The following is a 27,716-nucleotide window of genomic DNA, read 5'->3' on the forward strand; positions in this document are numbered from 1 at the left end:
GTTTAACATCATTCGTGGACATATCTTCCCTTATCACTGCTAAAAAGAGGTAAAAGAAATAATAACATGTAATCAAAAACATAACTTGTAGGTATATTCGTGAGAACCAACAGGCTCCACGTGAACCTATAACTTGGGGTATCTAAGTCCCGTCTGAAGCCTCGGTAATAGCCTGTTCGGCAGATCACCTCTCCGGCCATTTGCACTAAAGATTAGACCACCCTTGGTGAACCTCTTCAAGTGTCCCAATCTCTCCGGATTTTCTCAGGATGACCCCGACGCTGTTCCAACTGCGGGTCAATAGGAATAATAAATTAGAAGGCGTACAGGGAATCCCCACCTATACTGGATTTTGGCTTTTTGTAAGGCAGATGTAATGGGTATCAGGGCCCTTCTTTGCCTGAGCGTGGTAGCCGATAAGTCAGCATATAGAGATATTTTGTGATACGGTGCAGGTAGACCACCATTTTTTCTGGCGGAAGACATCAGCTGCTCCTTTACAGTGTAGAAATGAACTCTAGCAAGAACATCCCTTGGCACCGATTCATCCATATGTCTGGGACGCGGGACTCTGTGTGCCCTGTCTATCTCTAAATCTCCTTCTTTGCAGTGGGGCAGAACGCATTTGATCAGTTCTTTAACGTATAAAGGAATATCTTTGGCCCCCACGTTCTCTGGGATGCCCCTTAGCTTGATATTATTGCGTCTGCTGCGATCCTCCAGATCTGCCATTTTGCTTTTTAATGCCTCAACATCCTTCTCCAGGGCATAATGAGCATCTATAAGGTCGTTATGGGAGCCTGCAAACTCCCCAAATTTGCGTTCCATATGGTCTGTTCTGGCCCCAAGCTCTTCCACCTCTTTTCTCATGGGAGCCACTATTAGACGCATGTCATGCAGGAAAGAGCGTCTCTGTACTAAAAGCATATCTCTCATGGCGGTGTCTGTCAAGGCTATGTTGGCTACTGGCAGTGCTAAAATTTCTGCTTCCCCCATAACTTGTGGGTTCCCATTATATCTTAGAGTACCTGCGCCGGCTGTCTCTTCTTCAGGAGAGCCTTTCAGAGGAGTGGAGTGCGGGGATTCCCCTACTTCAGAAGACGCTTCTCTCCCATGTGGCCAGCCTCCCGCTGCTGTGTCGCAGGCTCCTTCCTGCCCGGCATGTACCTCTCTGTTCCCGGGTGCGGGACCTGGGGATTTCGGTGTGGTAAGTTCTTCCACATAGCTTGGGTGATTAACTGCTTGAGCGTCTTCCTCTTTGTCGCTGTCCGCAGCGTTTTCCTCTCCGGCGCCATCTTGGAACCTTCCCGCCTCTCGGGTGAAGTAAAACTTCGTCAGTTGCGGGTACTTCTGTCCCTTTCTTTTCCTCCCGGTCATGCTCAGGGAGTGCTCGGTGCCTTGTCTGCCTGGTTTTGGTGTGTTCACCGTGGGTATAGTCGCTTTTTAGGTCGCTGGGTGTAGTGCTTACTCCGGAGCTACAGCACACTACATCCGCGCGCCTCGGCAGCCAGACCACGCCCCCAGCCACATTTATTTCAATGGAGCAAAACCAGACTAAATCTGAAAATACATCACAAATTCCGACACCATTTCAGCAGTACGGATGGTAACCATTTTGTACAATACAGAGCTAACCGTAAAGGAAAGTGTCATAGCAAAATGTTTTTGGGTTAATGGAAATACATTGTTTTGTTCTAAATTGGACTGTGTAGAACATCACGTAGACGTCACTCACCGCTTCCAGTTCTTTTAAGCTCCATTTCCTGCAGGTGAATTTTACTTGGCGTCATCCGTATGGCAACAGGATGGACTATAGCTGTGTCCTGTTAATAAAACAGAAAGATCTTCAGAATTAAATATTAAAGCTAGAGAAAATGAAAACGTTAAATTAAGAACTTCTGAAGTCGACATTCTGCTGATGGACTTACGAGGCAAAGTCGAGGAATATATCACTTACACCACGATAGGCATTTTTCACTGAAAAACGTTATGGTAATCGTGGGGGCCCCCAGAAATAAGACAAGGGGCCAGAGCTCTTGCAGTGACAAGGAACCTCTTAAAAATTTTGGTTCAGGGCAGCATATTATAATATCAGGTCCTCTGAGATATGCATCATTTTCTACTCTGGTCCACTTCTCTCAGAGATGGCCGCTGATGTATACGCTTACATACACTGACAGTACTCATTCTGAAGTGCGACAACATTCATATTTATATTCAAATATTCATATTGAGGCAAATATAAAGTCATCACTTGGATAATTTCATAACATAAAAGGCCAAGAACATTGTGAAAAATTAAAGGCATTCATAAAGATTACAAAAAGGTATTAATATGGAAGTTCTCCAGCAGTTAACATAACTTGACTGCACGTTAGATGCATTATATAGCGTTTAAGTCCACGTATATAGCTCATACATGCACCCCTCAACATTGAAACTGCATCACCAAGGACAAGCGGTAAGGTTAAGTAAATTGAGGAGGAAATAGCAGGTGTAGCTAAGTTCTGCAGATCATCACATTATTAAGCACCTGGATCCAATCTGTGGCATGTGGGAGGGGCATAAACGACAGATTGAAAGCAAAGTTTTTTGGCAATATGAAACCTCAAAAATCAGATGAAGTCAAGTGGGAGGATTGTGTGATGTCTCCTGTTCATCAACGTGCCAGTTATCACCACCTGTCGTAAACTGAGAAGGACAGAATCCTTGAACCGAGAGACCTTGGTTTATGCCTCCAGTAGATCGCTACGTGCCAAGGCCAAGATGTCAGCACTGTTCAACGTTACGTGTGCCAGTGGTTTGGAGAATAACGATCTGGAATAACAGCAAAAGGAGCACAGAGAAGGACCTCTACAGACAGATTATCCATTCTATACTGCAAGTGAAAATAGATGTCACATCTCAAGCCTAGGGTGGCATGCCATGGAGCTATGAGCCAGACATCCAACTACAGCTGTTCCATTGACCTCACACCACAGCTTTCATGGCGGACAACGAAACGGTAACGGAGGCTGGAATGGAGGTTTATGCTCTTCATCAAAGAGTCTTGCTTTTATTTCAGATGCAATGATAGCCAGAGATTGGTCTGGAGACCACGTAAGCAACACCATGAAGAGGCCTTTACAAAGGAAAGTCACAACAGTCCTACTCCTGGGATTATGGTGTGGATGGCATAATGAATGGTAGCTGAACCCCTCTAGTCTTCATGTACATTAACAGCTCAGCGTTACATTGGTTTGGTCGTGGAACCATTGGTACCATTTCTAGAAAGTGTCCCAAGAGGCGTTTTTCAACAGGACAATGCAGGTCACCTATTGTTCGCACTACTGTGAGCAGCCAGAATGGCCTAAACCTGCTACTATGTGGCTGCAGGCAGCAGGTTTTGACGATTTGCATTCAGCGTGTCACAACATTCCTAAAATAACCATTAATAACCTTGATGATCACATGCCAAGGTGTGTAAGTGTGTCTATTTCTGCACATAGTGCTCATACGTTGTACTAAATAGAGAGATGTTTTGAATGTTTTATTTCCATTTTTTATCATCTGCTCATCATTAACATGTCTGTCGATCCTGTGAATTCCTTAATTCCAAGACTTTTCCTTCATTCTGTTGCAATTTCAATGTTGAGAAATGTAGGATTCACTTCTACGGACATGCGTGTCTTCATTGATTACTACATCTAGTTTCCTGGACCACACTTCTAAGAAGAGTGCAGTAAAGGTGGCCATACATCTTTACCTTCCTGCTTCACTGTATGGGGCTACTGAATGTGTTAAATAGGTCTGTGATAAGAGAGGAGCTGCAACAAGTGTTTAACAGACCGCTATTGAAAGAATATGGGCAAATTTAGCCATTTTAATACATAACCTTAAAACAGAACAAAAATATATTTAAAGAATGAAGCCATTATTTATCTCTGATTAAAGAAGTTCATATTGACTTGGCAATATAAGATGCTTTATACCAGGGATGCCCAACCTTCGGCCCGCCAGACATCCTACAGCTATTACAAACTACAACTCCCAGCATGCCCAGACATCCTACAGCTATTAGCCTACAGCAGGGCATGTTGGGAGTTGTAGTTTTGCAACAGCTGGAGGGCCGAAGGTTGAGCATGCCTGCTTTATACTATCCTAAAGAGGATCTGCCACCTCTCCTGACATGTTTTAGTATATGATTGTACCTTCCACAAAATAAAAATTCTGCATCACTAAAAGGACATCTGTCAGCAGATTTCTACCTAGGACACTGGCTGACCTGTTACATGTGCACTTGGCAGCTGAAGGCATCCATGTTGGTCCCCTGTTCATATGTGCCTGCATTGCTGAGAAAAATGATGTTTTGATATATGCAGATGAGCCTCTAGGAGCAACGGGGGCGTTTGTTACACCTAGAGGATCTGCTCTCTCTGAATGTCAGGGCCAGGCGTGTAAACGTGATCACGTCTGGCCCTGACTTTTATAGTCAAAGTGCAGAAGGAGTGGCAGTTGCAGAGAGAGCAGAGTCTCTAGGTGTAATAACAATGTCCCCATTGCTCCCACAGGCTCTTATATTAAAACTAATATGTGGACACAAATGACCATGGGACCAACACAGATGTCTTCAGCTGCCAAGCGCACATGTAACAGGTCAGACAGTTTCATAGGTACAGATCTGCTGAGAGATGCCCTTTAAAAAACTGTGTTGTGCCATTACTCTGCTTTTCCCCCTGAAAATTTCTGAATAAATTGACAACTGGGGGTGTAAACACAAACATGAATAGAGACACTGTCCAATCAGTGCTGACTTGTAGGGACACACCCCTTCTAGTCACGAGGAATGGAAACAACCCCACGTCAATTTGATCATACATTTCTAGGAGGACAAATAGGAGATAGACAACGCAGAATTCGGGGGTGGGGGGGGGGGGGGGGGGGGGGGGGGGGAGGGGGCTGGGGAGACAATTATTTCATGGGGAATACTAGAGATCAGCGAATTTCCGGTTATGAAATTCGTTCACGCTTTGTTTACTGGTAAAAAGGTGAATTGCGTTATGGATTCCGTTACCACGGACCATAATGGAATGCCTTTAGAGGCATTTCGTTATTTGTTCCGTCATAATAGAAGTCTATGAGCTGCATAACGGGTCAGTCCCGTTTCCATTATACAGGAGAGGACTCCAGCATAACGTAAACCGGATGGATCCGTTTTGCAGCCCATAGACTTCTATTATGACGGAACGAATAACGGAATGTCTCTAAAGGCATTCCATTATGGTCCGTGGTAACGGAATCCATAACGCAATTCACCTTTTACCAGTAAACGAAGTGTGAACTAATTAAAAAATATGACATTTGCTCTCCTCTAGGGAATACCATTATTTACTGACATAGAGATGTCAGTAGAGCTGATAATTTACTGTACATGTTAGAGATAGCACAGTCCTCATGATAAATCTGGTAAATGACTTGAAGGCTACTCTGCCCCTACCCCAACAGACATAATCATATAAAACCATGTCTACAGATTGGACTTCCAGAAGCAGTCACTGAACCATGCAGAAAGAGCCCCAGAGCCCACTGTACTGAATTACGTGTTAATACATTGATTAATACGATACGAGCAAGCTATGTGATTGACTTACAGGATCAGCTGGTGCAATGTTAGAATCAAATTGGGTCAGAGTTTGTGAGCTTGAAGAGCGTTCGCTAAATGTCTCCCACTGCTGAACAGACAGAGGAGACACAAATCAGCATAAGAGGAGAGGAGAAGACCTGAGCAGAAACAACCCCACATTCCTGGCTTACACTGACAGTTCTGTGCCAATTGTACAGGGACTGTGGGGCTACAACATACAAGTCAGACATTATTTCCCACGTTTGGAGGCAGAATTGGATTCTCTTTTGGATCTGTCAGTGCAATCCATTTTTCTGTAAGGATTAAACCGGTCGATATAATATTGATTAATGAGACAGGTTAACAAGAACTGTGCAATAAAATGAGGACAAGTGGAACGATTGGTGAACGGAGCTTCCTTCCACAAGTACTTGTGCAGAAGAATAGCTGACAGACTGGCCTCTGGCCACGACAGGGGTTATGTATCATGCAATACATAGGAAGGTATGATCATAGCATTTACAAAGCAAACCAACCACATCTACAAAAATAATGAAACATGGCTATTGAGGAACAGGTTTCATGTCTGAACTGGGGGGAGGTTAAAGATGGTGGGCAGGCCTTTGTGGAACGTGACACTATCAGGCCAATGTGAAGAGGCACGATACTGGCAGATACGTGTGGAACGGCCACCATTGCCACATTACAGATTACAATCTAAGAAATGCAGAAAGAAGTGTATGGGAGGAGAGGTGACATCACACTAGGCCACAGGACACATATTTCATTATTTTACGGAATAAGAGGGAAGCAAGCACAATCACCAAGTACAGAGTAAATAGACTACAAAGCATAAGCGCACCCAGGGACAACAGTCACCATAATGTCACATATACAGTTACATCTTGTAAGCTCTGGTGAGCCAATTATTTCTTAAAGGGAGTCACCACCATAGTACGTTTTAAACAGTTCCTGGCCCACTGTAGTACTCTGTCTGCCCCCCCTCCCCAAAAAAAGAAAAGTTTTTAAATCAATATGCAAATTAGTATAAAAGAGCCCAAGAGGCTGTACCCATCAATATCGTAGCCCAGCCACACCCATTCGAATAGAGCCATACTCCTTCCCCTCAGCCTTTACTCCATCTCTCTCCGCTCCCGATGTCATCAGGCCACCACTGGAAATATCAAGCAGGCGCACTTTTGTGCCCTTCTGTGGGCAGTTGTGGCAGCAACTGAACTGCACATGCGTGGGAAGGATCCGCAGTTCAGGCTACCCAGAAGTGCAAATTAGTTGTTAATGCAGACTTTATTCCCTGCACTTCTCAGTTACTGAGAATAAGGGAGAGAGAGGAGAACAGTCAGCGCTTAGCGTCGACAGTGTATATTATTTCTCTGTATACCTACAGTCTGCACTCAGCAGTCCCATGCTCCTCTCTGTTGGTTACTGAACACATGGAAGAGAGAAAGGGGCCTTCCAGCACTTAGAGACAGTAGGTATACAAGGACATAGTACACACTGTCAGTCCTGTTCTCTCTTTAAACATGCTGAGCTGCCAGCAAGTCAGATATGTTGGGAGAAATAAAGTGGGCATATATAGGGAGCCAGGAGCTGGGGTAGAGAGATAATAGGCAGGGTGGAGGCCCGACTGTGCCGTCCATACAGTTGTCTTTGGCATTCAGTAGAATGCAGAAGACAGACTCATGTGTTGCTAAGAAGACTTTCTATACACCTGGTATTTTAGGGGGGGGGGGGGAACGGACATCTGTGTTGGTCCCATGTCCATATGTACCTGCATTGCTGAGACAATTGATGTTTTACTATATGCAAATGAGCCTCTAGGAGCAACAGGAGTGCTGCTGTTGCACCTAGAGTCTCTGCCCTCTTTGCAGCTGCTGTACCCTCTCCACCTTGATTGACAGGGCCAGGCGTGATGTTTTCACTGCCCGACCCTGTCAAAGTGCAGGAGGCACGGCAGTTACACAGCAGAGCCTCTTGGTGTAACGGCAACGCCCCCATTGCTCTTAGAGGCTCATCTGCATATATCAAAACATCATGTTTCTCAGCAACGCGGGCACATATGAACAGGGGACCAACACAGATGCCTTCAGCTGCCAAGTGCACATGTAACAGGTCAGACAGTTTCATAGGTACAAATCTGCAGACAGATGTCCTTCGACATATTTAAAAACGTCCCTTGCTTAGACTCTGGAATGTGTTTTTGCAGAAGATGAAGGTTGTTAGGTGGTTTCACTGAAAAGCCGCTAAAGAAGTATATAAAATGGCAAATATGCGTCATAAGAGTATGACAAATATACTTACCTCATTACTTTGGTTCATTTCTGGCCATGTCTGATTCAAAGATGGCATAGAGGGCGATTTACTTGGAGGAGGTTCAGCAGGAGAACTTGAAAATCCTACCTCACTGGACTGATCTCCAGCTGAAAAATATTTATATATTTTTTACTTTTAGAACCACCAAAAAACACATAGCATAAAAATAAGGCCTCATGTATCACTGAAGACAGATGCAAAATTATTTAAACAACCGAACAGAAAAAACCCGAATTACAGGGAGTGCAGAATTATTAGGCAAGTTGTATTTTTGAGGATTAATTTTATTATTGAACAACCATGTTCTCAATGAACCCTAAAAAAACTCATTAATATCAAAGCTGAATATTTTTGGAAGTAGTTTTTAGTTTGTTTTTAGTTTTAGCTATTTTAGGGGGATATCTGTGTGTGCAGGTGACTATTACTGTGCATAATTATTAGGCAACTTAACAAAAAACAAATATATACCCATTTCAATTATTTATTTTTACCAGTGAAACCAATATAACATCTCAACATTCACAAATATACATTTCTGACATTCAAAACCAAAACCAAAACAAATCAGCGACCAATATAGCCACCTTTCTTTGCAAGGACACTCAAAAGCCTGCCATCCATGGATTCTGTCAGTGTTTTGATCTGTTCACCATCAACATTGCGTGCAGCAGCAACCACAGCCTCCCAGACACTGTTCAGAGAGGTGTACTGTTTTCCCTCCTTGTAAATCTCACATTTGATGATGGACCACAGGTTCTCAATAGGGTTTAGATCAGGTGAACAAGGAGGCCATGTCATTAGATTTTCTTCTTTTATACCCTTTCTTGCCAGCCACGCTGTGGAGTACTTGGACGCGTGTGATGGAGCATTGTCCTGCATGAAAATCATGTTTTTCTTGAAGGATGCAGACTTCTTCCTGTACCACTGCTTGAAGAAGGTGTCTTCCAGAAACTGGCAGTAGGACTGGGAGTTGAGCTTGACTCCATCCTCAACCCGAAAAGGCCCCACAAGCTCATCTTTGATGATACCAGCCCAAACCAGTACTCCACCTCCACCTTGCTGGCGTCTGAGTCGGACTGGAGCTCTCTGCCCTTTACTAATCCAGCCACGGGCCCATCAATCTGGCCCATCAAGACTCACTCTCATTTCATCAGTCCATAAAACCTTAGAAAAATCAGTCTTGAGATATTTCTTGGCCCAGTCTTGACGTTTCAGCTTGTGTGTCTTGTTCAGTGGTGGTCGTCTTTCAGCCTTTCCTACCTTGGCCATGTCTCTGAGTATTGCACACCTTGTGCTTTTGGGCACTCCAGTGATGTTGCAGCTCTGAAATATGGCCAAACTGGTGGCAAATGGCATCTTGGCAGCTGCATGCTTGACTTTTCTCAGTTCATGGGCAGTTATTTTGCGCCTTGGTTTTTCCACACGCTTCTTGCGACCCTGTTGACTATTTTGAATGAAACGCTTGATTGTTCGATGATCACGCTTCAGAAGCTTTGCAATTTTAAGAGTGCTGCATCCCTCTGCAAGATATCTCACTATTTTTGAATTTCTGAGCCTGTCAAGTCCTTCTTTTGACCCATTTTGCCAAAGGAAAGGAAGTTGCCTAATAATTATGCACACCTAATATAGGGTGTTGATGTCATTAGACCACACCCCTTCTCATTACAGAGATGCACATCACCTAATATGCTTAATTGGTAGTAGGCTTTCGAGCCTATACAGCTTGGAGTAAGACAACATGCATAAAGAGGATGATGTGGTCAAAATACTCATTTGCCTAATAATTCTGCACGCAGTGTATAGCTTTCCAAGATACAGTAAATTAACGCACTGTGACTACTAGTCTGTACTTTGTGTTTGCAATGTTTTTGCATTGTGAGGTCCTCTGCCCACCAGCTGCTGTCTGTGTGCCCCCCGATGCACAGTGGCAGCACGTGGGTGCAGGAGTCTGCATCTCATGAATTCACTCGAAGGAACCAATAGAATTTAGCCAAACTACAGTACATTTTTAAATTAAGCACACAGTTGATGTCATGGAGCCGATTACTACTTCATGCTGTTCCTGAAAGGGACCATAAAAAAAAAAGTAGTATATGACATACATCGAGGCGGTAGGCTGTTAACTGTAACCTTACATATAAAAGAATCGGGTTACACTAAGATCTTCTGCTGCCCCTGAGCGCTGCTGATTACAGTCGCCGTTCTGGTACTACAAAGCTGCCACAGTGATGACCCCGGAAACCAATCAAAGTGGTTCCCAGGGCTTATGATCACTGAGACAGTCTATCACAGTGTTTGAATTGTGCTGGCTAGAAAGTTACCCAAGTTACCTTACACAAAGAGCAGGAACAGTGATGAACACATTTTTCCCCACACTTTATTTCTTTTATTAAAAAAATTAAAGTTGTAGCTATATAGCTATTAGTGTTAGGCTACATTCACACTAGTGCTTGTGCTGGATCCGGCAGGGTTCAGCAAAAACACTTCCGTTACTGATAATACAACCGTCTGCATCCGTTATCAACGGATCCGGTTGTATTGTAATGGTGATGCGGTTTGCTCTTCGGTATGAGAACAGATTGCATTTTGGAGCATTCCTTTCAGTTCAGTTTTGTCCCCATTGATAATGAATTGGGACAAAACTGAAGCGTTTTTCCCGGTATTGAGACCCTATGACAGATCTCAATAGCGGAAAACATTAACGCTAGTGCGAAAGTAGCCTTAGTACAGTATAGTGGACTTTGTGTACTTACATTTTTTTTTATCTTATCTTTTTTCTTTCATAAAAAAATAAAATGAAGTTAGTAATTCTAGCTGTAGTTAGGCCTAATGTACACGACCGTTCAGTTTTTTGCGCTCCACAAAACGCGGATCTGCAAAAAAACAGAAGCCGCCCCTGTGCCTTCCGCAATTTGCGGAACGGAATGGGCGGCCCATTGTAGAAATGCCTATTCTTGGCGGCTCGGATGCGGACCACAAAAACGGTCGTGTGCATGAAGCCTTAGTATAGGCAGTCTTGTGTGCATAAAATATACAAATGTATGCATGCAATAGTTATCAGCTTTACCTATAGATCGCATAGACTGTCTTTTGTGTGCACAATACACACATATACATCTTCATAAAAATAAAATAATCTTTAGTATTATTAGTGTATAGCGTTCTTCTACTTACATCATATAACTGCATATACATCTTTTTTGTGTGTGTGCAAGAGTCATTAAAAAATAAATTGTTACCTTTAGTAATAGTATAGTAGTCTTTTGTATGTTACACTGTCACTACTGTAATTAAGCGGATAGTACTGCAGGATAAAGCTGGATAAACACAGGCACAAAACCATCCAGACCAGAACTGGGCTGGGGCGCGCTCCTACTTACATCCAGAACTGCTTATTACCAGGACTCCAGCTCTTTGGCCACTTATCATAAACACCATCGATGGTGTCACCCATTGGCAAAGTCTTAGAGTGGTCCAGGATGGTCATGTTTGAGCTTCATACCCATTTTACTACATGATTTAACATCAGGGCAGTGTTGTATAGGTTGCAGTGGTTTTGTGGAGACAGTTTCAGTGAGATAGTTTGTGCGGATAACATTTATTCATTCACATACTGACCTTTTGTACAGTCGTGGCCAAAAGTTTTGAGAATGACACAAATATTAGTTTTCACAAAGTTTGCTGATAAACTGCTTTTAGATCTTTGTTTCAGTTGTTTTTGTGATGTAGTGAAATATAATTACATGCACTTCATACGTTTCAAAGGCTTTTATCGACAATTACATGACATTTATGCAAAGAGTCTGTATTTACAGTGTTGGCCCTTCTTTTTCAGGACCTCTGCAATTCGACTGGGCATGCTCTCAATCAACTTCTGGGCCAATTCCTGACTGATAGCAACCCATTCTTTCATAATCACTTCTTGGAGTTTGTCAGAATTAGTGGGTTTTTGTTTGTCCACCCGCCTCTTGAGGATTGACCACAAGTTCTCAATGGGATTAAGATCTGGGGAGTTTCCAGGCCATGGACCCAAAATGTCAACGTTTTGGTCCCTGAGCCACTTAGTTATCACTTTTGCCTTATGGCACGGTGCTCCATCGTGCTGGAAAATGCAAACTGTTGGAAGAAGTTGCTGTTGGAGGGTGTTTTGGTACCATTCTTTATTGATGGCTGTGTTTTTGGGCAAAATTGTGAATGAGCCCACTCCCTTGGATGAGAAGCAACCCCACACATGAATGGTCTCAGGATGCTTTACTGTTGGCATGACACAGGACCGATGGTAGCGCTCACCTTTTCTTCTCCGGACAAGCCTTTTTCCAGATGCCCCAAACAATCGGAAAAAGGCTTCATCGGAGAATATATGACTTTGCCCCAGTCCTCAGCAGTCCATTCACCATACTTTCTGCAATCTGTCCCTGATGTTTTTTTTGGAGAGAAGTGGCTTCTTTGCTGCCCTTCTTGACACCAGGCCATCTTCCAAAAGTCTTCGCCTCACTGTGCGTGCAGATGCGCTCACACCTGCCTGCTGCCATTCCTGAGCAAGCTCTGCACTGGTGGCACTCCGATCCCGCAGCTGAATCCTCTTTAGGAGACGATCCTGGCGCTTGCTGGACTTTTTTGGACGCCCTGAAGCCTTCTTAACAAGAATTGAACCTCTTTCCTTGAAGTTCTTGATAATCCTATAAATTGTTGATTGAGGTGCAATCTTAGTAGCCACAATATCCTTGCCTGTGAAGCCATTTTTATGCAACGCAATGATGGCTGCACGTGTTTCTTTGCAGGTCACCATGGTTAACAATGGAAGAACAATGATTTCAAGCATCACCCTCCTTTTAACATATCAAGTCTGCCATTTTAACCCAATCAGCCTGACAATGATCTCCAGCCTTGTGCTCGTCAACATTCTCACTTGAGTTAACAAGACTATTACTGAAATGATCTCAGCAGGTCCTTTAATGACAGCAATGAAATGCAGTGGAAAGTTTTTTTTGGGGATTAAGTTAATTTTAATGGCAAAGAAGGACTATGCAATTCATCTGATCACTCTTCATAACATTCTGGAGTATATGCAAATTGCTATTATAAAAACTTAAGCAGCAACTTTTCCAATTTCCAATATTTATGTAATTCTCAAAACTTTTGGCCACGACTGTATGTGACTTAGGTATTTTCTTTCATAAAATATTGTTTAGTATCGTTGGCCTGTAATGGTTGCATACATTATATAACTGTCTATACATCTTGTGTGTGTATACATGAAATTATTTTCCCATAAAAAAAAGTATACATAGCATACTAAAACTGCATATATTGTTTTCTTTCATAAAAAAGAAAAGAAAAAAAAAAAGGTTTCTCGCTTGCATCATTGGGGGACACAGGACCGCGAGTATAGCTGCTTGCCGCCACTAGGCTGAAAAGTGATAACTCCTCCCCTGCCGGCTATACCCCCTCCAGCCTGGAGAGAGCATACCAGTTTTTAGCTTAGTGTGGTAGGAGGCAGACCACCCTGCTTTTGCAGGGTGGCTTCCCTTTCTTTTTTTTGTTTTATCTTTTAGGTAAGGGAAACAGAGGCACTTGCCCCTCTGTCTACCCTGGGAGCTAGACCGGTGTCGGATTCCAGGGCAGCCGAGCTCCCCTGCTTCCCGCCAGCCAAAGGGTCACCTGGATCCGGCGAGACCCCCTGCCATTCCAGTCTCCTGCCACTTCAGGTGCCAGCTGCTGAAGAGGTGACCCTGCTGGTACTCTGAGAAGGGGTGAAGAGAAGAGGATGAAGATGGGGTGAGTAGTCCGGATTGGGTAAGTATTCTCAGCCCTTCCACCCCCTTCCCCCTTTGTGACCTCGTTCTAAAATGGAGGACATTTACTTCAGGGTGGGCCATACGTTACCTCAGCTCCAATGTACATTTGGGCCTCTGTCCATGTCTGGGGGCCTGGGTTCCCCTATCAGTTCCTTAGGTCCTGCCGCCTGCGCCTATTCTTCCCGGCCTGCGGTGTGGGCTTCCGCGACCGCTATCTGACAGGGCACGTTCCTATCATTCCGGGGGCCTCACTTTATCTGGCCCGCGGGGTGGGCACCCGCGGCCGGTATGCAACCAGGGCGCCATCGGCCATGTGATTTGGCCTCTGAGGTTTGCTGGTCCATAACTAGCGCTTTCCGCCATACGGACTTTTACCAGTTTTTTTTCCTGGAGGTCCTTGTCAAAGCTGATGGCCTCCAAAGGGATGTTCTCCAGGTATATCTGTTTGACAGTTGCTAGGGCATTCCGCTCCTAGGGCAAGGCACCGCCCAGCGGAGTAATGCTCTACCCGACCAGCGGTCGGCGCTTCTTGTGGTCATCTACTCCATGCATTAGCTTTCCAGTTGTAGAAGGCAGTGTCTTGGTCTTCCGGGCACACGTTTAAGTTTTACCGGGTGCCTTCCTAGGCATCAGCCGATGCTGCTCCGAGCATCAAGGTCTTGCAGGCAGCAGTGGATTACGCATCCTTGAGGGCGTTTTTCTACATGGGTGTGTGATTTGTTTCCCTCCCCGTGCTTTAGGACGTCCCACAGTCCTGTGTCCCCCAATGATACGAGCGAGAAAACGAGACTTTTGTGAACTCACCTGTAAAATCTCTTTCTCGCTTAGTTCATTGGGGGGGACACCTCCCACCCAGTGGTTCTGTTTACCGCAAATGATGGCGGTTGGTGGGCCAGTATGGTCCTCAGTTCTGGTTCGGCTCGACTGGCATTTGTCAGTTATTGGTTGTTTACCGTATGGTTTTTTTCTCCTACTACTATTGCTTGGGCACAAACTGATAGCTATACACCCTCCAGCCTGGAGAAAGCATAACAGGGAAGTTATCACTTCTCAGCCTAGTGTCGACTCCTAGTGGCAGCAAGCAGCTATACCCACGGCCTGTGTCCCCCAATGAACTAAGCGAGAGAGATTTTACAGGTGAGTTCACAAAAATCTCGTATTTGTTATTAATACTTATAGTTCGGATAGTGGTATTTTGTGTTTCATATGCACACATGATCTTTATAATAATAATAATATAAAAAATAAATTAAAAAAAGAGCATACTCAAAAGGGGTCATCCAACATCATACTCGCTCCCTCCCCGCACCGCCGCTGCTGCTTCTCTCTGTGTAAACATCCGGTGTCGGAGGAGCAGTCAATGGCAGGCGGGGACAGGGACGAGCCTCCCTAGCATCGTGGATGACGCTAGGCATGCTCGTCCTCGTCTGCCATTGGCTGCTCCCCCTCCCACCGACACCGGATGTTGGATAACCCCTTTAAGCTCACACACCTATTTTTATGTACATTGGAACACATCTTTGTTTGAATACATTTTTGGTCTCTTGTACAAAGTAAAATGGCGCATAGACGTTTCAGCGCAGGCATATCTTGGATCCTCCAGTGAGAAAAGTTATGTGGAAGAGTCAGGTTCTGAGGATGAACCCACTGAAGGTGGCAACACATTAGCGGCAAGATTTGGCGGCTCCGATTATGACATACACATCCAAAGAGGGCAGCAGAGTTTAGTTGCCATTTATAAAAAATGTTTAGCGAGTACAACAGTAATATGCCAAGCCATCTACAAGCCAAGTGGCATAAAGAGCAAGTCACAGCATTGGCACACAGTGGTGAACCTGGGCATGAAACTACTGCTGCTGAGGTCTATAGTCAGCATCAAAACACAATCTGTCCTGTCTGATATAATATATTTAGTATGGTCCCCCAATAGTGTTGAGTGAACTTGTGTTTTAAGTTCGGTGCCAAAGTTAGTGTTCGGGTTATCGAAGAATCCAGTTATGGATTCCGCTACCCTGGACCATGACAGAATTCTATGACTGCATGCACCACAGAAGCCTATAAGAGGCATTCCATATTGCATTCCGTCATAATAGAAGTCTATGCTTGCCATAGACAAGGCTATCATCTGTATGTGGACAACTACAATACAAATGTTCCACTGCTCACTTGTATGAGAGCGGTACTGTGTCTTGTGGGACAATCAAAAAACAAGACTTCCCTCAGTCACTTGTCAATAGAAATCTAAAGAGAGGAGGGTAGGTGTTTCTGTCCATCATTCAAAATGAAAGTAGTATACAGTAATGATTTTAGAAATAGTTTGTTTTGAACTCTTTTGTAACAGAAAAAAAAACAAAATGAAAAATATATTTCCATAATTTTCTGTTTTTCCTTCAATATATACTTTTAAATATTATATCTGTCATCTAATGGCACAAAAGAAAGGTTTAATGTGTCCTATGTAAAACAATAGATACATGTAGGTTTTCTCAGATATTAGTTATTTGCAGTCAGTTAGTTACATAGTGGTGCTGAGAGAGGCCCTTCAAGCATTTTTTTTTAAGGCATAATATTAAGTACCTGCAGTGTCATCTAAGTCTATGAGTTTAGGCATTAAGCTTTCAGGTAGTTTTTCAGGCAAATCATAGCCATTTTTTCGAGCTACTACGAGATGAAAAGCAGCACAGAATTCATCCAGTGTCAATGCTCCATCCTTATCAAAATCTGAGAGTTCCCTACAATGAAAAATATATCATTATACACAAGTCGCAAATACAAAACCACACAAACAAAAAAATTATTCTTCAAGTGTCCATATACAAGAATAAGGCTACATTCACGGCGTGCGCAAACACGGATCCACAAAAAAAAAACGGATGACGTCCGTTTGGTATTTGTTTATTTTTGAAGATCCATTGTAACAATGCCTATCCTTGTCCGCAAAACTGAAAATAGGACATGCTCTATATGTTTTGCAGGGCTACAGAACGGACATACGGATGCGGACAGTACGCACTGGGCTATCCACATTTTTTTGCGGACCCATTGAAATGAATGGGTCCACATCCTATCCGCAAAAAAAACAAAACGGAATGGACATGGAAACAAAATAAGTTTGTGTGCATGAGGCCTAGTGTGAGATACACATCTTCCATGCAACTGGTAACATTCAAAAACACAATTGGACATGAATAAACCAGACAGTTTACAGTGCAAGACAAAAACGTACCATATATGAGAAAGCTCTGGAATTGGAAGCTTTGACTTTGTAAAGAACTCTTTTGCAGCTGATCCTACAAAGAATGGGACAGTGTCATTATAAGAACTAATATTAGATATAGATATATATATATATCAAACGAATGATGAGGCAGCACTTCCAGTATAGGGTGAACGGGTGTGGACCCCAAACTTTATTCAAGCGACGTTTCGGCCTGCTCAATGAGGCCTTTCTCAAGCTTGAGAAAGGCCTCATTGAGCAGGCCGAAACGTCGCTTGAATAAAGTTTGGGGTCCACACCCGTTCACCCTATACTGGAAGTGCTGCCTCATCATTCGTTTGATATATATCGTGGAGGAAGAGCCGACCTCTGTGGGGACTTTGCACCCGGTTCATCACATCTGACTGTGCTGCTGCATTTTATATATATATAATATATATATATATAACACACACATATACATACACGCATATTGATAGACCAGAGATAAGCTACTACTAACAATGTGCTGCATTAAACCCCAGAGACCAGACACATTTGCTTTTTCTCGCTCATATCATTGGGGGACACAGGACCGTGGGTATAGCTGCTGCTGCCACCAGGAGGCGACACTAGGCTGAAAAAAAAGTGTTAGCTCCTCCTCTGCCGGCTATACCCCCTCCAGCCTGGAGAGAGCATATCAGTTTTAAGCATAGTGTCGTAGGAGGCAGACCTCCCTGCTTGCAGGGCAGCTTCCTTTTGTTATTTTTTTTCCCCTTTTAGGTAGGGGAAACAGAGGCGCCTAGCCCCTCTGTCTACCCAGGGACCAAGGCCGGTGTCAGATTCCCTCACCGCCCGACCTCCCCCAAGAAGAAAAGGTGGACCAGGGCAGCCCAGCTCCCCTGCTTCCCGCCAGCCAAAGGGTCACCTGGATCCGGCGAGACCCCCACGTCATTCCAGTCTCCTGCCACTTCGGGTGCCAGCTGCTAAAAAGGTGACCCTGCTGGACTGAGGAGGGGTGAAGAGAAGAGGATGAAGATGGGGTGAGTACTCGGGATTAGGTGAGTATTATCTGCACCCTCCATCCCCCCCTTATTCTCCCCTCCCCTTCCCTCTCCATTCGGCCACCGAGTTAGGATGGAATGGAAGCCTTCCATCCTTTTCTTTTTTCAGGGGGGCACTGGAAAACATCCCTGGGAGGGCTCACTCATCTTCCTGGGTCCCATGAGCGATCCCTGCATACACCAGCCGCCACTTATTATGCATGTACTAAATGCAATCAAATCCACTGACGCGTTTCGGAATTGGCAGCGCTTTCTTGTAAGGAGCCTTTTCTTGTTTTCCTCCAAGATAAGGCAGGGCTCCGCCCGATACCTTCCTGCCTTTCACGTCAACGAAGACATCTCCATCAGCTGAATGTGGTTCAGGCTCTAAGGATCCATTCTAGTTCGTTCCACCGTACGGACTCCCTATTCGTTGTTCCTGAAGGTCCCCGCAAGGCTTGCCAGCCTCCAAGATGACCAGGTGGATTTGCTCAGCAATCGCTGAGGCATACCGCTCCCGGGGCAAGGCACCGCCCCTCGGTATCCCGGCCCACTCGACCAAGGCGGTGGGCGCTTCTTGGGCTCGTTTCCACCAGGCTTCCGCTTCACAGCTGTGTCAGGTGGCGACTTGCTCTTACTTGCACACGTTCACCAAGTTTTACCAGGTGCATAATTTTGCATCAGCAAGGTCTTGCAGGCAGCAGTGTCTTAAGCTTCTGCAAGGACGTTTTCCATGGGCGTGTGGTTCTTCCCTCCCCCAATGATACGAGCAAAAAAATTAGATTTTTGTGAACTCACCTGTAAAATTTCTTTCTCGCTTAGTTCATTGGGGGACACAGCTCCCACCCATTGTTTTCTATATTGCCGCAGACTATGGTGGTTGGTTTTCCGGTAGGATCCTCAGCTCTGGTTCAGCCCTACTGGCATTAGTTGTGTTTTGGGTGCTTTTAGGTATGTTTTTCTCCTACTCCTACTGCTTGGGCACAAACTGATATGCTCTCTCCAGGCTGGAGGGGGTATAGCCGACAGAGGAGGAGCTAACACTTTTCAGCCTAGTGTCGCCTCCTAGTGGCAGCAGCAGCTATACCCACGGTCCTGTGTCCCCCAATGAACGAAGCGAGAGAGATTTTACAAAAAGAAGCGAGTTCACAAAAATCTCGTTTTTATGTGACTATTTGTCGTGCTAAGAAAATAATTTCCCAGCATCTTTTCAGGACATATTGGGCTGTTTCTTAAAACCTGTTTTAGAGCATTTTTATCTTTTGTTATTTTTATTCACAAACTACAGCTATTTAATTCTTAAAATTTGCAAACTGACACCAAAAAAAATTATAAAAAGAGTCCCTAATTTGTGACATTGGTTTTGATATATAATATAGTCTATCCGTTCATGTGTAGTTAAAAAAAAACCTGGGGAGAGAACTTTATTCTTTTTTTCCCCCCTTTTCAAATTTTGCACTTTCCCCCCTGTATTTGGGGCACCCATAGGAGCCCCAGTTAGAGGGCAGAGCTGATCTGAGTCTGCCAAGATCACAGAACACCCAACTAGAGGCAGTGGCATTATGCACTCCGCTCTTAGCCAGTGAGAAGAAGCTCCAGTTCTCGCGAGATTCGCGAGAACTGGAGCGATTTCATCCATCCTGAGCCACCGCCTCAGACGCTGCTCCAATGCTCGCCGCGGGAATCCAAGATGGCGCCGGCTCAGGATGGATGAAATCGCGAGAACTGGAGCTTCTTCTCCCTGGCTAAGAGCGGAGCGCGCTGATTGGATGCGCTCCGTGCCAAGGAGAGGAAAGACACGACCGGGAGAACTTTTGCAGGCCCGCCCAGTTGAGCCGAATGGCTCATTAGCATAGAAGGCGGGAAATATTGCGGGGGGCACCGCGGACAAACGGGGGCACTGAGTGCAAAATGAAGAACTGAATAAGCACCACCGGGGGCCGGCAAGTAAGGGTATATCTTTAGTTTAACTTGCAGGTGAAAGGTCCTCTTTAAAGGCATTGTCTCACTTCAGCAAGTGGCATTTATCATGTAGAGAAAATTAATACAAGGCACTTACTAATGTATTGTGATTGTCCATATTGCCTCTTTGGCTGGCTGGATTCATTTATCTATCACAGGGGTTACGAGTACCTTGCAATCCAGCAGCAATGGTTATGCTTACACACTATAGGAAAAATCCGGGACATAGGGAGTGCACATAGGCTGATGCTTTTTCCTATAGTGTGAAAGCACTGATACCACTGCTGGATTACATACCATAACTGCCTCAGTTGTATTAATTTTGTCTACATGATAAATGCCATTTGCTGAAGTGTGACAACACCTTTAAAGATCAAAGCAGAAAGACTGCAGGAACTTTCCTACTGTGACAGCAAGATGCCAAAGCACATTCAAGAACTGTATCGCCTGCAAAGACCGTCAGCTGTCGTTAAGGGGTTAAACGTTACATTTGCATTGCTAAGGCCAAGTCTAAACGTTGAGGATTTGCGGTGTGGATTTCAGTACAGTACAATACAAGTCTATGGGATTTTCCCAATCCCCGTCTTCAATTACAGTCAGATTTGCTGAGGCTTCTGATCTTGTAGACTGTTTCGCAAAATTCTTCCATTAACTTCATTGGAATCTAAATCTGCAATAAAATCCGTAACTGGCTAGCGTTGCAGATTTACCTGTACAATTTCACTGACAACAAAACCACAATGTGTGAACGAGCTCTAATTAGTCACATACATCGTAATAACTATTGGACTCTCTACAATTGCCAACTTTTTTTTATTTACTTATGAGGAAGGGGGTACCATGGCTGGGGAGACGAACCAAGGAAACAAGACCATATGAGCCCAGTCAGCAGCTTCCATAAAAAGCCATGTTATGCACTTTACAAGGCAGATAAAAGGTCGATAATTTGCTCATGTGGAAATTCCAGTTTGTCTGGTAATAAATTAATTAGTAAAAGATCCACATCATGAAGTTCTGCCATCACCATCAAAATCTAGATATGGGGAACAGGCTTAACCCATTGTGACTCATGGGCGGTTTAGAGCTAATCTTCTCTAAATGAGGTCATCTCCTAGTTGCTATGGACTACAGTTAGAATGGTCTCTCCTGTTTAGGTTACAAGCATTTCAAGACTGCCTTCCAAGAGTTAAATCAGTATGGGCAAACAGCCCCAGAACCACAGATCGGAAGGACTACACATGCAGCTTCCATTCAGGACTAAGGGTCCTTTAGGTAGTGTCTCAACATGAGAGAAAATATAGGAGGTAGGTTTCCCTTAGGCGGCTCCCTATTGTTTGGCAACTGTCAGCAGGTATTGCTGCTCCTCAAACTGGGGGACGCTTAAGGCTACTTTCACACTAGAGGCAGGACGGATCCGACAGGTTAACTTGTTCACCCTGTCAGATCCGTCCTGTCGCTATTTCGCCGTGCCACCACTCCGTCCCCATGGACTATAATGGGGGTGGAGCTCCGTCGCAGCACGGGGAGATCGCCGGACTAAAAAGTCGGACATGCAGTACTTTTAGTCCGGCGGCCTCTTGCCGTGCTGCGCCGGAGCTCCGCCCCCTGTCCCCATTACAGTCAATGGGGACCGAGCGAGACGCCGGCGAAATAGCGACAGGACGGATCTGACAGGGTGAACAGCCTGTTGGATCCATCCTGCCTCTAGTGTGAAAGTAGCCTTAGGCTACTTTCACACTCGCGTTTGGTGCGGATCCGTCATGAATCTGCACAGACGGATCCGTTCAGATAATACAACCATCTGCATCCATTCAGAACGGATTCGTTTGTATTATCTTTAACATAGCCAAGACGTCAATGGAGGACAGATCAGTTTTCTATTGTGCCAGATTGTGTCAGTGAAAACGGATCCGTCCCCATTGACTTACATTGTGTGTCAGAACGGATCTGTCTGGCTCAGTTTCGTCAGACGGAGACCAAAATGCTGCAAGCAGGGTTTTGGTGTCCGCCTCAAAAGCGGAATGGAGACTGATCGGAGGCAAACTGATGCATTCTGAGCGGATCCTTTTCCATTCAGAATGCATTAGGGCAAAACTGATCCGTTTTGGACCGCTTGTGAGAGCCCTGAACGGATCTCCCAAACGGAAACCAAAACGCCAGTGTGAAAGTAGCCTAAGGTAAGAATGTAAAGGAAAAATAAACCTTGAATCCTGACCGTTCAAACCCTTACACTGCAGCGTCTAAGGTGTTTGAGAGAGGAAGAAAGGGGATGATCATGGAGTGCCACGGGTGAAAGCCAAGAAGGCCAAGTCAGAGGCATGGCACATATTCCATAAGGTAATTTCCTGACCACAGAAATTAGATCAGAAAGTTTGGCTATTAATTATTAATTAATTATTAAGAATACTGTAGTGGTACAGGCATATAACAAATGGCAATCATAATTCATGTTGTTAATAAAGACTTCTGTCCTAACCTGATATTTGATTGCCTATCACCCCAGTGTCTATGGTTATAGGTTCAATAACTTTTGAGAACTGAAAATTTTCTTTCCTACATTAGTACTTGATTGTTGTACAATCCCATTGTAATACAGGTCATGATATTTAATGCTATGTAGACCAATCTTATTTATGTTTTTGATATAGATATTCATTATCATTTTACTGTAAAGCAGAATTTACTTTTTTGAACCTTAAAAATTTGAATAAAAAAAGAATTTAAACAGAAAGTTTGGCTAACAGGAGACCTCTGAACACAATCCTCCTGTGTTCTCCTAGAAAATAATAGAATAGTGTCCCCCCTAGGAGGAAGGGTCTGAGAAACAGAGGTCACAGAAATATCTTCAGCTTCTCCCCCTAGTAAAAAAAAAAAAAAAAAAAAAAAAAAGCACCAGTAAATACTACTTCTTGGTTATACATAGGCTGAACTGGATGGATGTCTTAACTTGACATAAGTAGAAAACTCAATGGTCTGAATACTGGTTTTATATTACTATAATTACTTCTAAGTAACGCTGTCAAAACCCACTGCATATACTGCCACTTTGGATGCCGCAGATCCGCTCGCGCCTTCAAGCCACACCAAAATTCCGCAGTCAGATTCTTCTGTGTGAACGTGCTCTAAGGTTTGACTGCAGTCTGAATATTATTTCTGTTCTGGCCATAGAAAGAACAAGCCACTCAATCCCAGACACATTTGCAGGAACAGATAACATCACAGACCGATAGATGAAGCATATGATGCCTAAAGCCGATTTCTGCCAGACTGGGTAATGAACCTCTCAATTCTGAAAAGTTCATTATCTAACATGGAGGCCAAGCTCATGCTGATTTCAGTTTGATAGCACAGCAAGTACGGGCAGTGGGCACATCACTGCTATTTGCACATAGCAGTAGATTAATGTGTATACCTTTTATAAATGTACTCATATAGGTTATTATATTAGCCACTTACAGCATGTCAAGGGAAGGCGGCCAAGGCGTTCAGTAATCTACAATTACACTAATGGATATGGAACTGAAAACTATTAAAGGGGGTTTTCAGGAGCTTAATAAGCTAAATACCGATGGTCATCAATAACCGATTGTGGGGGTCCAACTCATTTTTTCTCACTTTCTAGGCAAGAGATGTCACATACATCAGTCACCTAACCTATGGGCAGATCAATCCTATTCAAGGGAACAGGTCTAGGCTACAAAACTGAGCACAGCCACTATAAGGCACTGTGCTTGATATGCTGTGAAGAGGTTGCTTCTTCAAACCCAGCACCACCACTAATCAGGATAGGTCATCCATATTTTACTCCCGGAAAACCCCTTTAATGATTGACAGCAACAAGCAAAGACTGTTTGAAAATGTCCTTGGGAGGGGTATTCCCATCTCAGCTATTCGTGGCTGAAAATGGAATACCCATCATATGCGGTTGCAGCCGAGCTTGCAATGCTATGCTGTTTCTCTAGCTCCCATTCACTCTTATGGGAGTTACAAAAATAGTGCATCACTGCCCACTTGGCTTCTTTTGGAATCCTGGCCACCGCATAGGACATATTCCGTTCTCAGCCCCAAATAGCTGAGACTGAAATATCCTCCTAGTTTTACTAAATACACAGTCGAGTAACATTATTATGACCACCAGCTCAGCTAATATCCAGAGTACCCATCATGTGCACGGGCAGCAGCTAGACGGACTGTGAGCGACTCAAGGTCCTGGTAGGTTGTCACCGGTATTTGGAGACATGCTGACTGCAGTGCATCCCACAACTGCTGAAGGGTGCATGGGGGAGGATTCAGAGAGTGAGCACGATGATCAAGGTGGTCCCACAGATATGCAAAACAAAGGGGAGTCGTCCCTCTAAGGGAGAATGGTGCGGCCGCACCTCTCACCAAAGTACTGCTCAGAAGCGTAATATGTGAAAGTTAAAGGGGCAGTAACGTTCTAAAATATGTAACTTTTAATAATACGAGTAAAATATATATATAAACCCCTTACAAACAAACAGACAGACACAAGCGGGACCCTAAGTACGCGTAGACCGCTGGGAGGCGGGTCACGGTGGATGGGGTCCCGCGGGCAGACCCTTGTTTAAATTGTGTGGACCCCAAGGATCAGGGGGAACCACACCTGGTGGTGAAAAAGGCTTCAGTTTTTGTGGCAGTATCATAATTGGACCTCCGCTGATTGGAAAATGGTTGCCATCTCCGATAAGTCACATTTTCTATTCATTAAACGTATGGCTGTTGGTCTGTCAGGCGACAAACATCAGAGAACAAACACCCTGGAACCATTGCTGGAGGAACACAAGCTGGTGGTGGCAGAGTTATGTTCTGGGGAATGTTTTTGTGGTATTCTCTCGGCCCACTCATCCATGTGGAAGGCGCTATCAACCGATTTGGGTATGAATCCATCCTTGAAGATGACGTACATCCATACATGCTGGTTGCCTTCAATGGGGCGGATGGGATCTTCCAGCAAGACAATAAGACATGTCACACGGCTAGAAATGTCTGACATTGGTTGGAAGAGCATGCCCAAGACTTTAAAGTCCCTTCCTGCCCCCTAATTTTACAGACTTGAACCCAGTTGAGTATCTGTGGGACCATGTGAAAGTTAAAGGGGCAGTAATGTTCTAAAATATGTAACTTTTAATAATACGAGTAAAATATATATAAACCCCTTACAAACATAGACAGACACAAGCTGGACCCTAAGTACGCGTAGACCGCTGGGAGGCGGGTCACGGTGGATGGGGCCCCGCGGGCAGACCCTTGTTTAAATTGTGTGGACCCCAGGGATCAGGGGGAACCACACCTGGTGGTGAAAATAAACGTAAATGTCCTGTGTCCCAAGTTAAAGACCCGGACAATGCCTTGTGTGGGTAAGAAAACAAGGATAGATCTTACCGGTACAAAGTAATGGGCAGCGTTTATTCACCGAGCTCAGGAGGTCACCGGAAATGATGTTCCTTTCCCAGCGCATAGATTTGGTGTCCTTTGAAGAAGGGTCTTCGTGAGATAGGTCATGCGTTGTAGAGGGCTGCAGGGAGATGAGCTGTCCCTGTTGCACCCTGCTTGACCTACTATGACCCTAATACCCTAACACGGGATCCGTGCCCCGCAAGGGGTGGTCCCGTCCGGAACCTCACCCTGGTCTAAGGTCCCTATAAGACCCTGCCGGGGTGGTGAGGAGGACACCTGATATAGTGGAAATAAAACCGTGGGTACAATGAGTGAGTATGTTCACCTGTCCCTACGCGTTTCTTCAATTGCACATACTTGCAGGATAGTTATAGTAAACCCCTTGAATCGTCAGGAAACGGGGGTTAGCACAAGTGGTAGCTGTCATCAGTTGCACAGTATAAATCGTATATTACTGAGCAGGATGGAGGGGGCAGACTAAGTTAGGCCACTTGTGATACATGGTGTATTTACACTAAAGCCGACCTCAACCGCAGAAAATAAATAGGATAATATTAAGCAGTTGGGAGGGAAGCGCGGACTAGCTCTGGCCACTCAATGGTGTATGGCGTGGTTGCTGTCTACCTAGAGTGCGTATGGCAAGATCCAGGTGTACCTGTAACACACAAAAAAAATAAAGGAATGCCCTCTAGACCAGTGTCTAATAATAATAATAGTCTACTAATTAAGACACACCCGCTGACCCCCTAATACAAGGAAAGTGATGCACCAATATGCATTCAGAGACTCAAATAGTGCAGAGTATATTTACTTACATGCAGCCTGGGGTGCGTGTGGCAACCATCTGGCTGGACCGGCGTCAGGCAGTTTGTGTGAGGCCGGTAGTGTGGCATCTGGCAGTGCTTTGTGGCGCGCTGATTCCGTTTTCAGATGAAGGGGGGGCGGAGATTAGTCCGCGCATGGGACGCGGCCGCGATGTGATGAGAAAGCATCACGTGTTGCGGCGCACGTCACGTGAGCGTGCGTCAGTGATCAGGTGAGCGCTGGAGCCGTCCCAATAATGCCAGTGTCCGCCGGTAGTTGCACCCAGCCAATATACAGCATAGTCCAATGGGTGCACAGCAGGCGGACACAAAATGGACGGACACAGCGATTCACTCAGAGAGGCTGAGTGGATGGAGCTGGGCAAACTGTCAGTGTCCAGCTACTACAAAACCACTCTCAGAGATTATGAGTGGGGGGTCATAGTCACAGACCCTCCACTGAAGGACAACAAAGTGGACATTCAGGGGCAGGGATAACCACGGTAACTAGAGGTGGGACCACAATGGGGAATGAATAAGTAACATGCTCCCGACCCACATGAGGAAAAAATAAATAAACTAATAAATAAACCAATATGAAGGAAATTTATGATTTAAATATTATATATTCAGTCAGGCGTAATGCACCTATCCAAACAGATTTAAAGGGACTAACATTGGATGGTACGGTGACATACCCTCACCCCACAGAACCACCAATGATGCTGGTCGAGGGGAAAGAGATGGTGTACCCACCAATGGCCCCGTCAGAGAAAACACCCAAACTGCAGTTGGTCATTAAGGCCATGGGGGTTGGTGGTTTTTAATTTAAAAATCCACCAGCACTTGCGTTGGAGTATACGCTTGTCCCAGTCTCCTCCACGTTGAGGTTTCTGGACATGTTCAATGCCCATAAAAGTCACAGCTGAGGTACGGCCGCCGTGGTCAGTGTGGACATGCCTCGCCACCGGGGTGTCTATCGTTGCGGAGATCCCCGATGTGCTCCCCCATCCGCTTGAATAGTTCCCTGCGGGTCTTACCCACATACCGCTTGCCGCATTCACAGGTGAGGAGGTAAATAACACCCGTGGTGCGGCAATTAATGAAGTCGCGTATGTGGTGAGTATGACCCGCCGGGTCCAACGCAAAAGGATTTACCTTGGGTGCACTGGGAAAGGAACATAATTTCCGGTGACCTCCTGAGCTCGGTGAATAAATGCTGCCCATTACTTTATACCGGTAAGATCTATCCTTGTTTTCTTACCCACACAAGGCATTGTCCGGGTCTTTAACTTGGGACACAGGACATTTACGTTTATTTTCACCACCAGGTGTGGTTCCCCCTGATCCTTGGGGTCCACACAATTTAAACAAGGGTCTGCCCGCGGGGCCCCATCCACCGTGACCCGCCTCCCAGCGGTCTACGCGTACTTAGGGTCCAGCTTGTGTCTGTCTGTTTATGTTTGTAAGGGGTTTATATATATTTTACTCGTATTATTAAAAGTTACATATTTTAGAACATTACTGCCCCTTTAACTTTCACATGGTCCCACAGATACTCAA

The 27,716-nt window shown here is 44.8% G+C and overlaps 1 protein-coding gene across 5 annotated transcripts in view; it reads right to left on the bottom strand.

Annotated features, from left to right (window-relative positions):
• The window catches only part of REPS1 (RALBP1 associated Eps domain containing 1), a 116,124-nt gene that overhangs the window by 36,290 nt on the left and 52,118 nt on the right, over positions 1-27,716 (bottom strand). For 3 of the 5 annotated variants that reach the window (XM_040429226.1, XM_040429227.1, XM_040429225.1), the window contains exons 7-11: positions 16,958-17,021; positions 16,309-16,463; positions 7,922-8,040; positions 5,631-5,711; positions 1,736-1,823 (exon numbers count right to left, since the gene is read on the bottom strand). In XM_040429226.1, coding sequence (XP_040285160.1) covers positions 1,736-1,823; positions 5,631-5,711; positions 7,922-8,040; positions 16,309-16,463; positions 16,958-17,021 — 507 coding nt within the window. The remainder of the gene's footprint in view (positions 1-1,735; positions 1,824-5,630; positions 5,712-7,921; positions 8,041-16,308; positions 16,464-16,957; positions 17,022-27,716) is intronic. The other 2 variants (XM_040429229.1, XM_040429228.1) reach the window with 1 other exon arrangement.

This window comes from Bufo bufo, chromosome 4 (genome assembly GCF_905171765.1).
Source record: "Bufo bufo chromosome 4, aBufBuf1.1, whole genome shotgun sequence".
NCBI classification, from domain to species: Eukaryota; Metazoa; Chordata; class Amphibia; order Anura; family Bufonidae; genus Bufo; species Bufo bufo.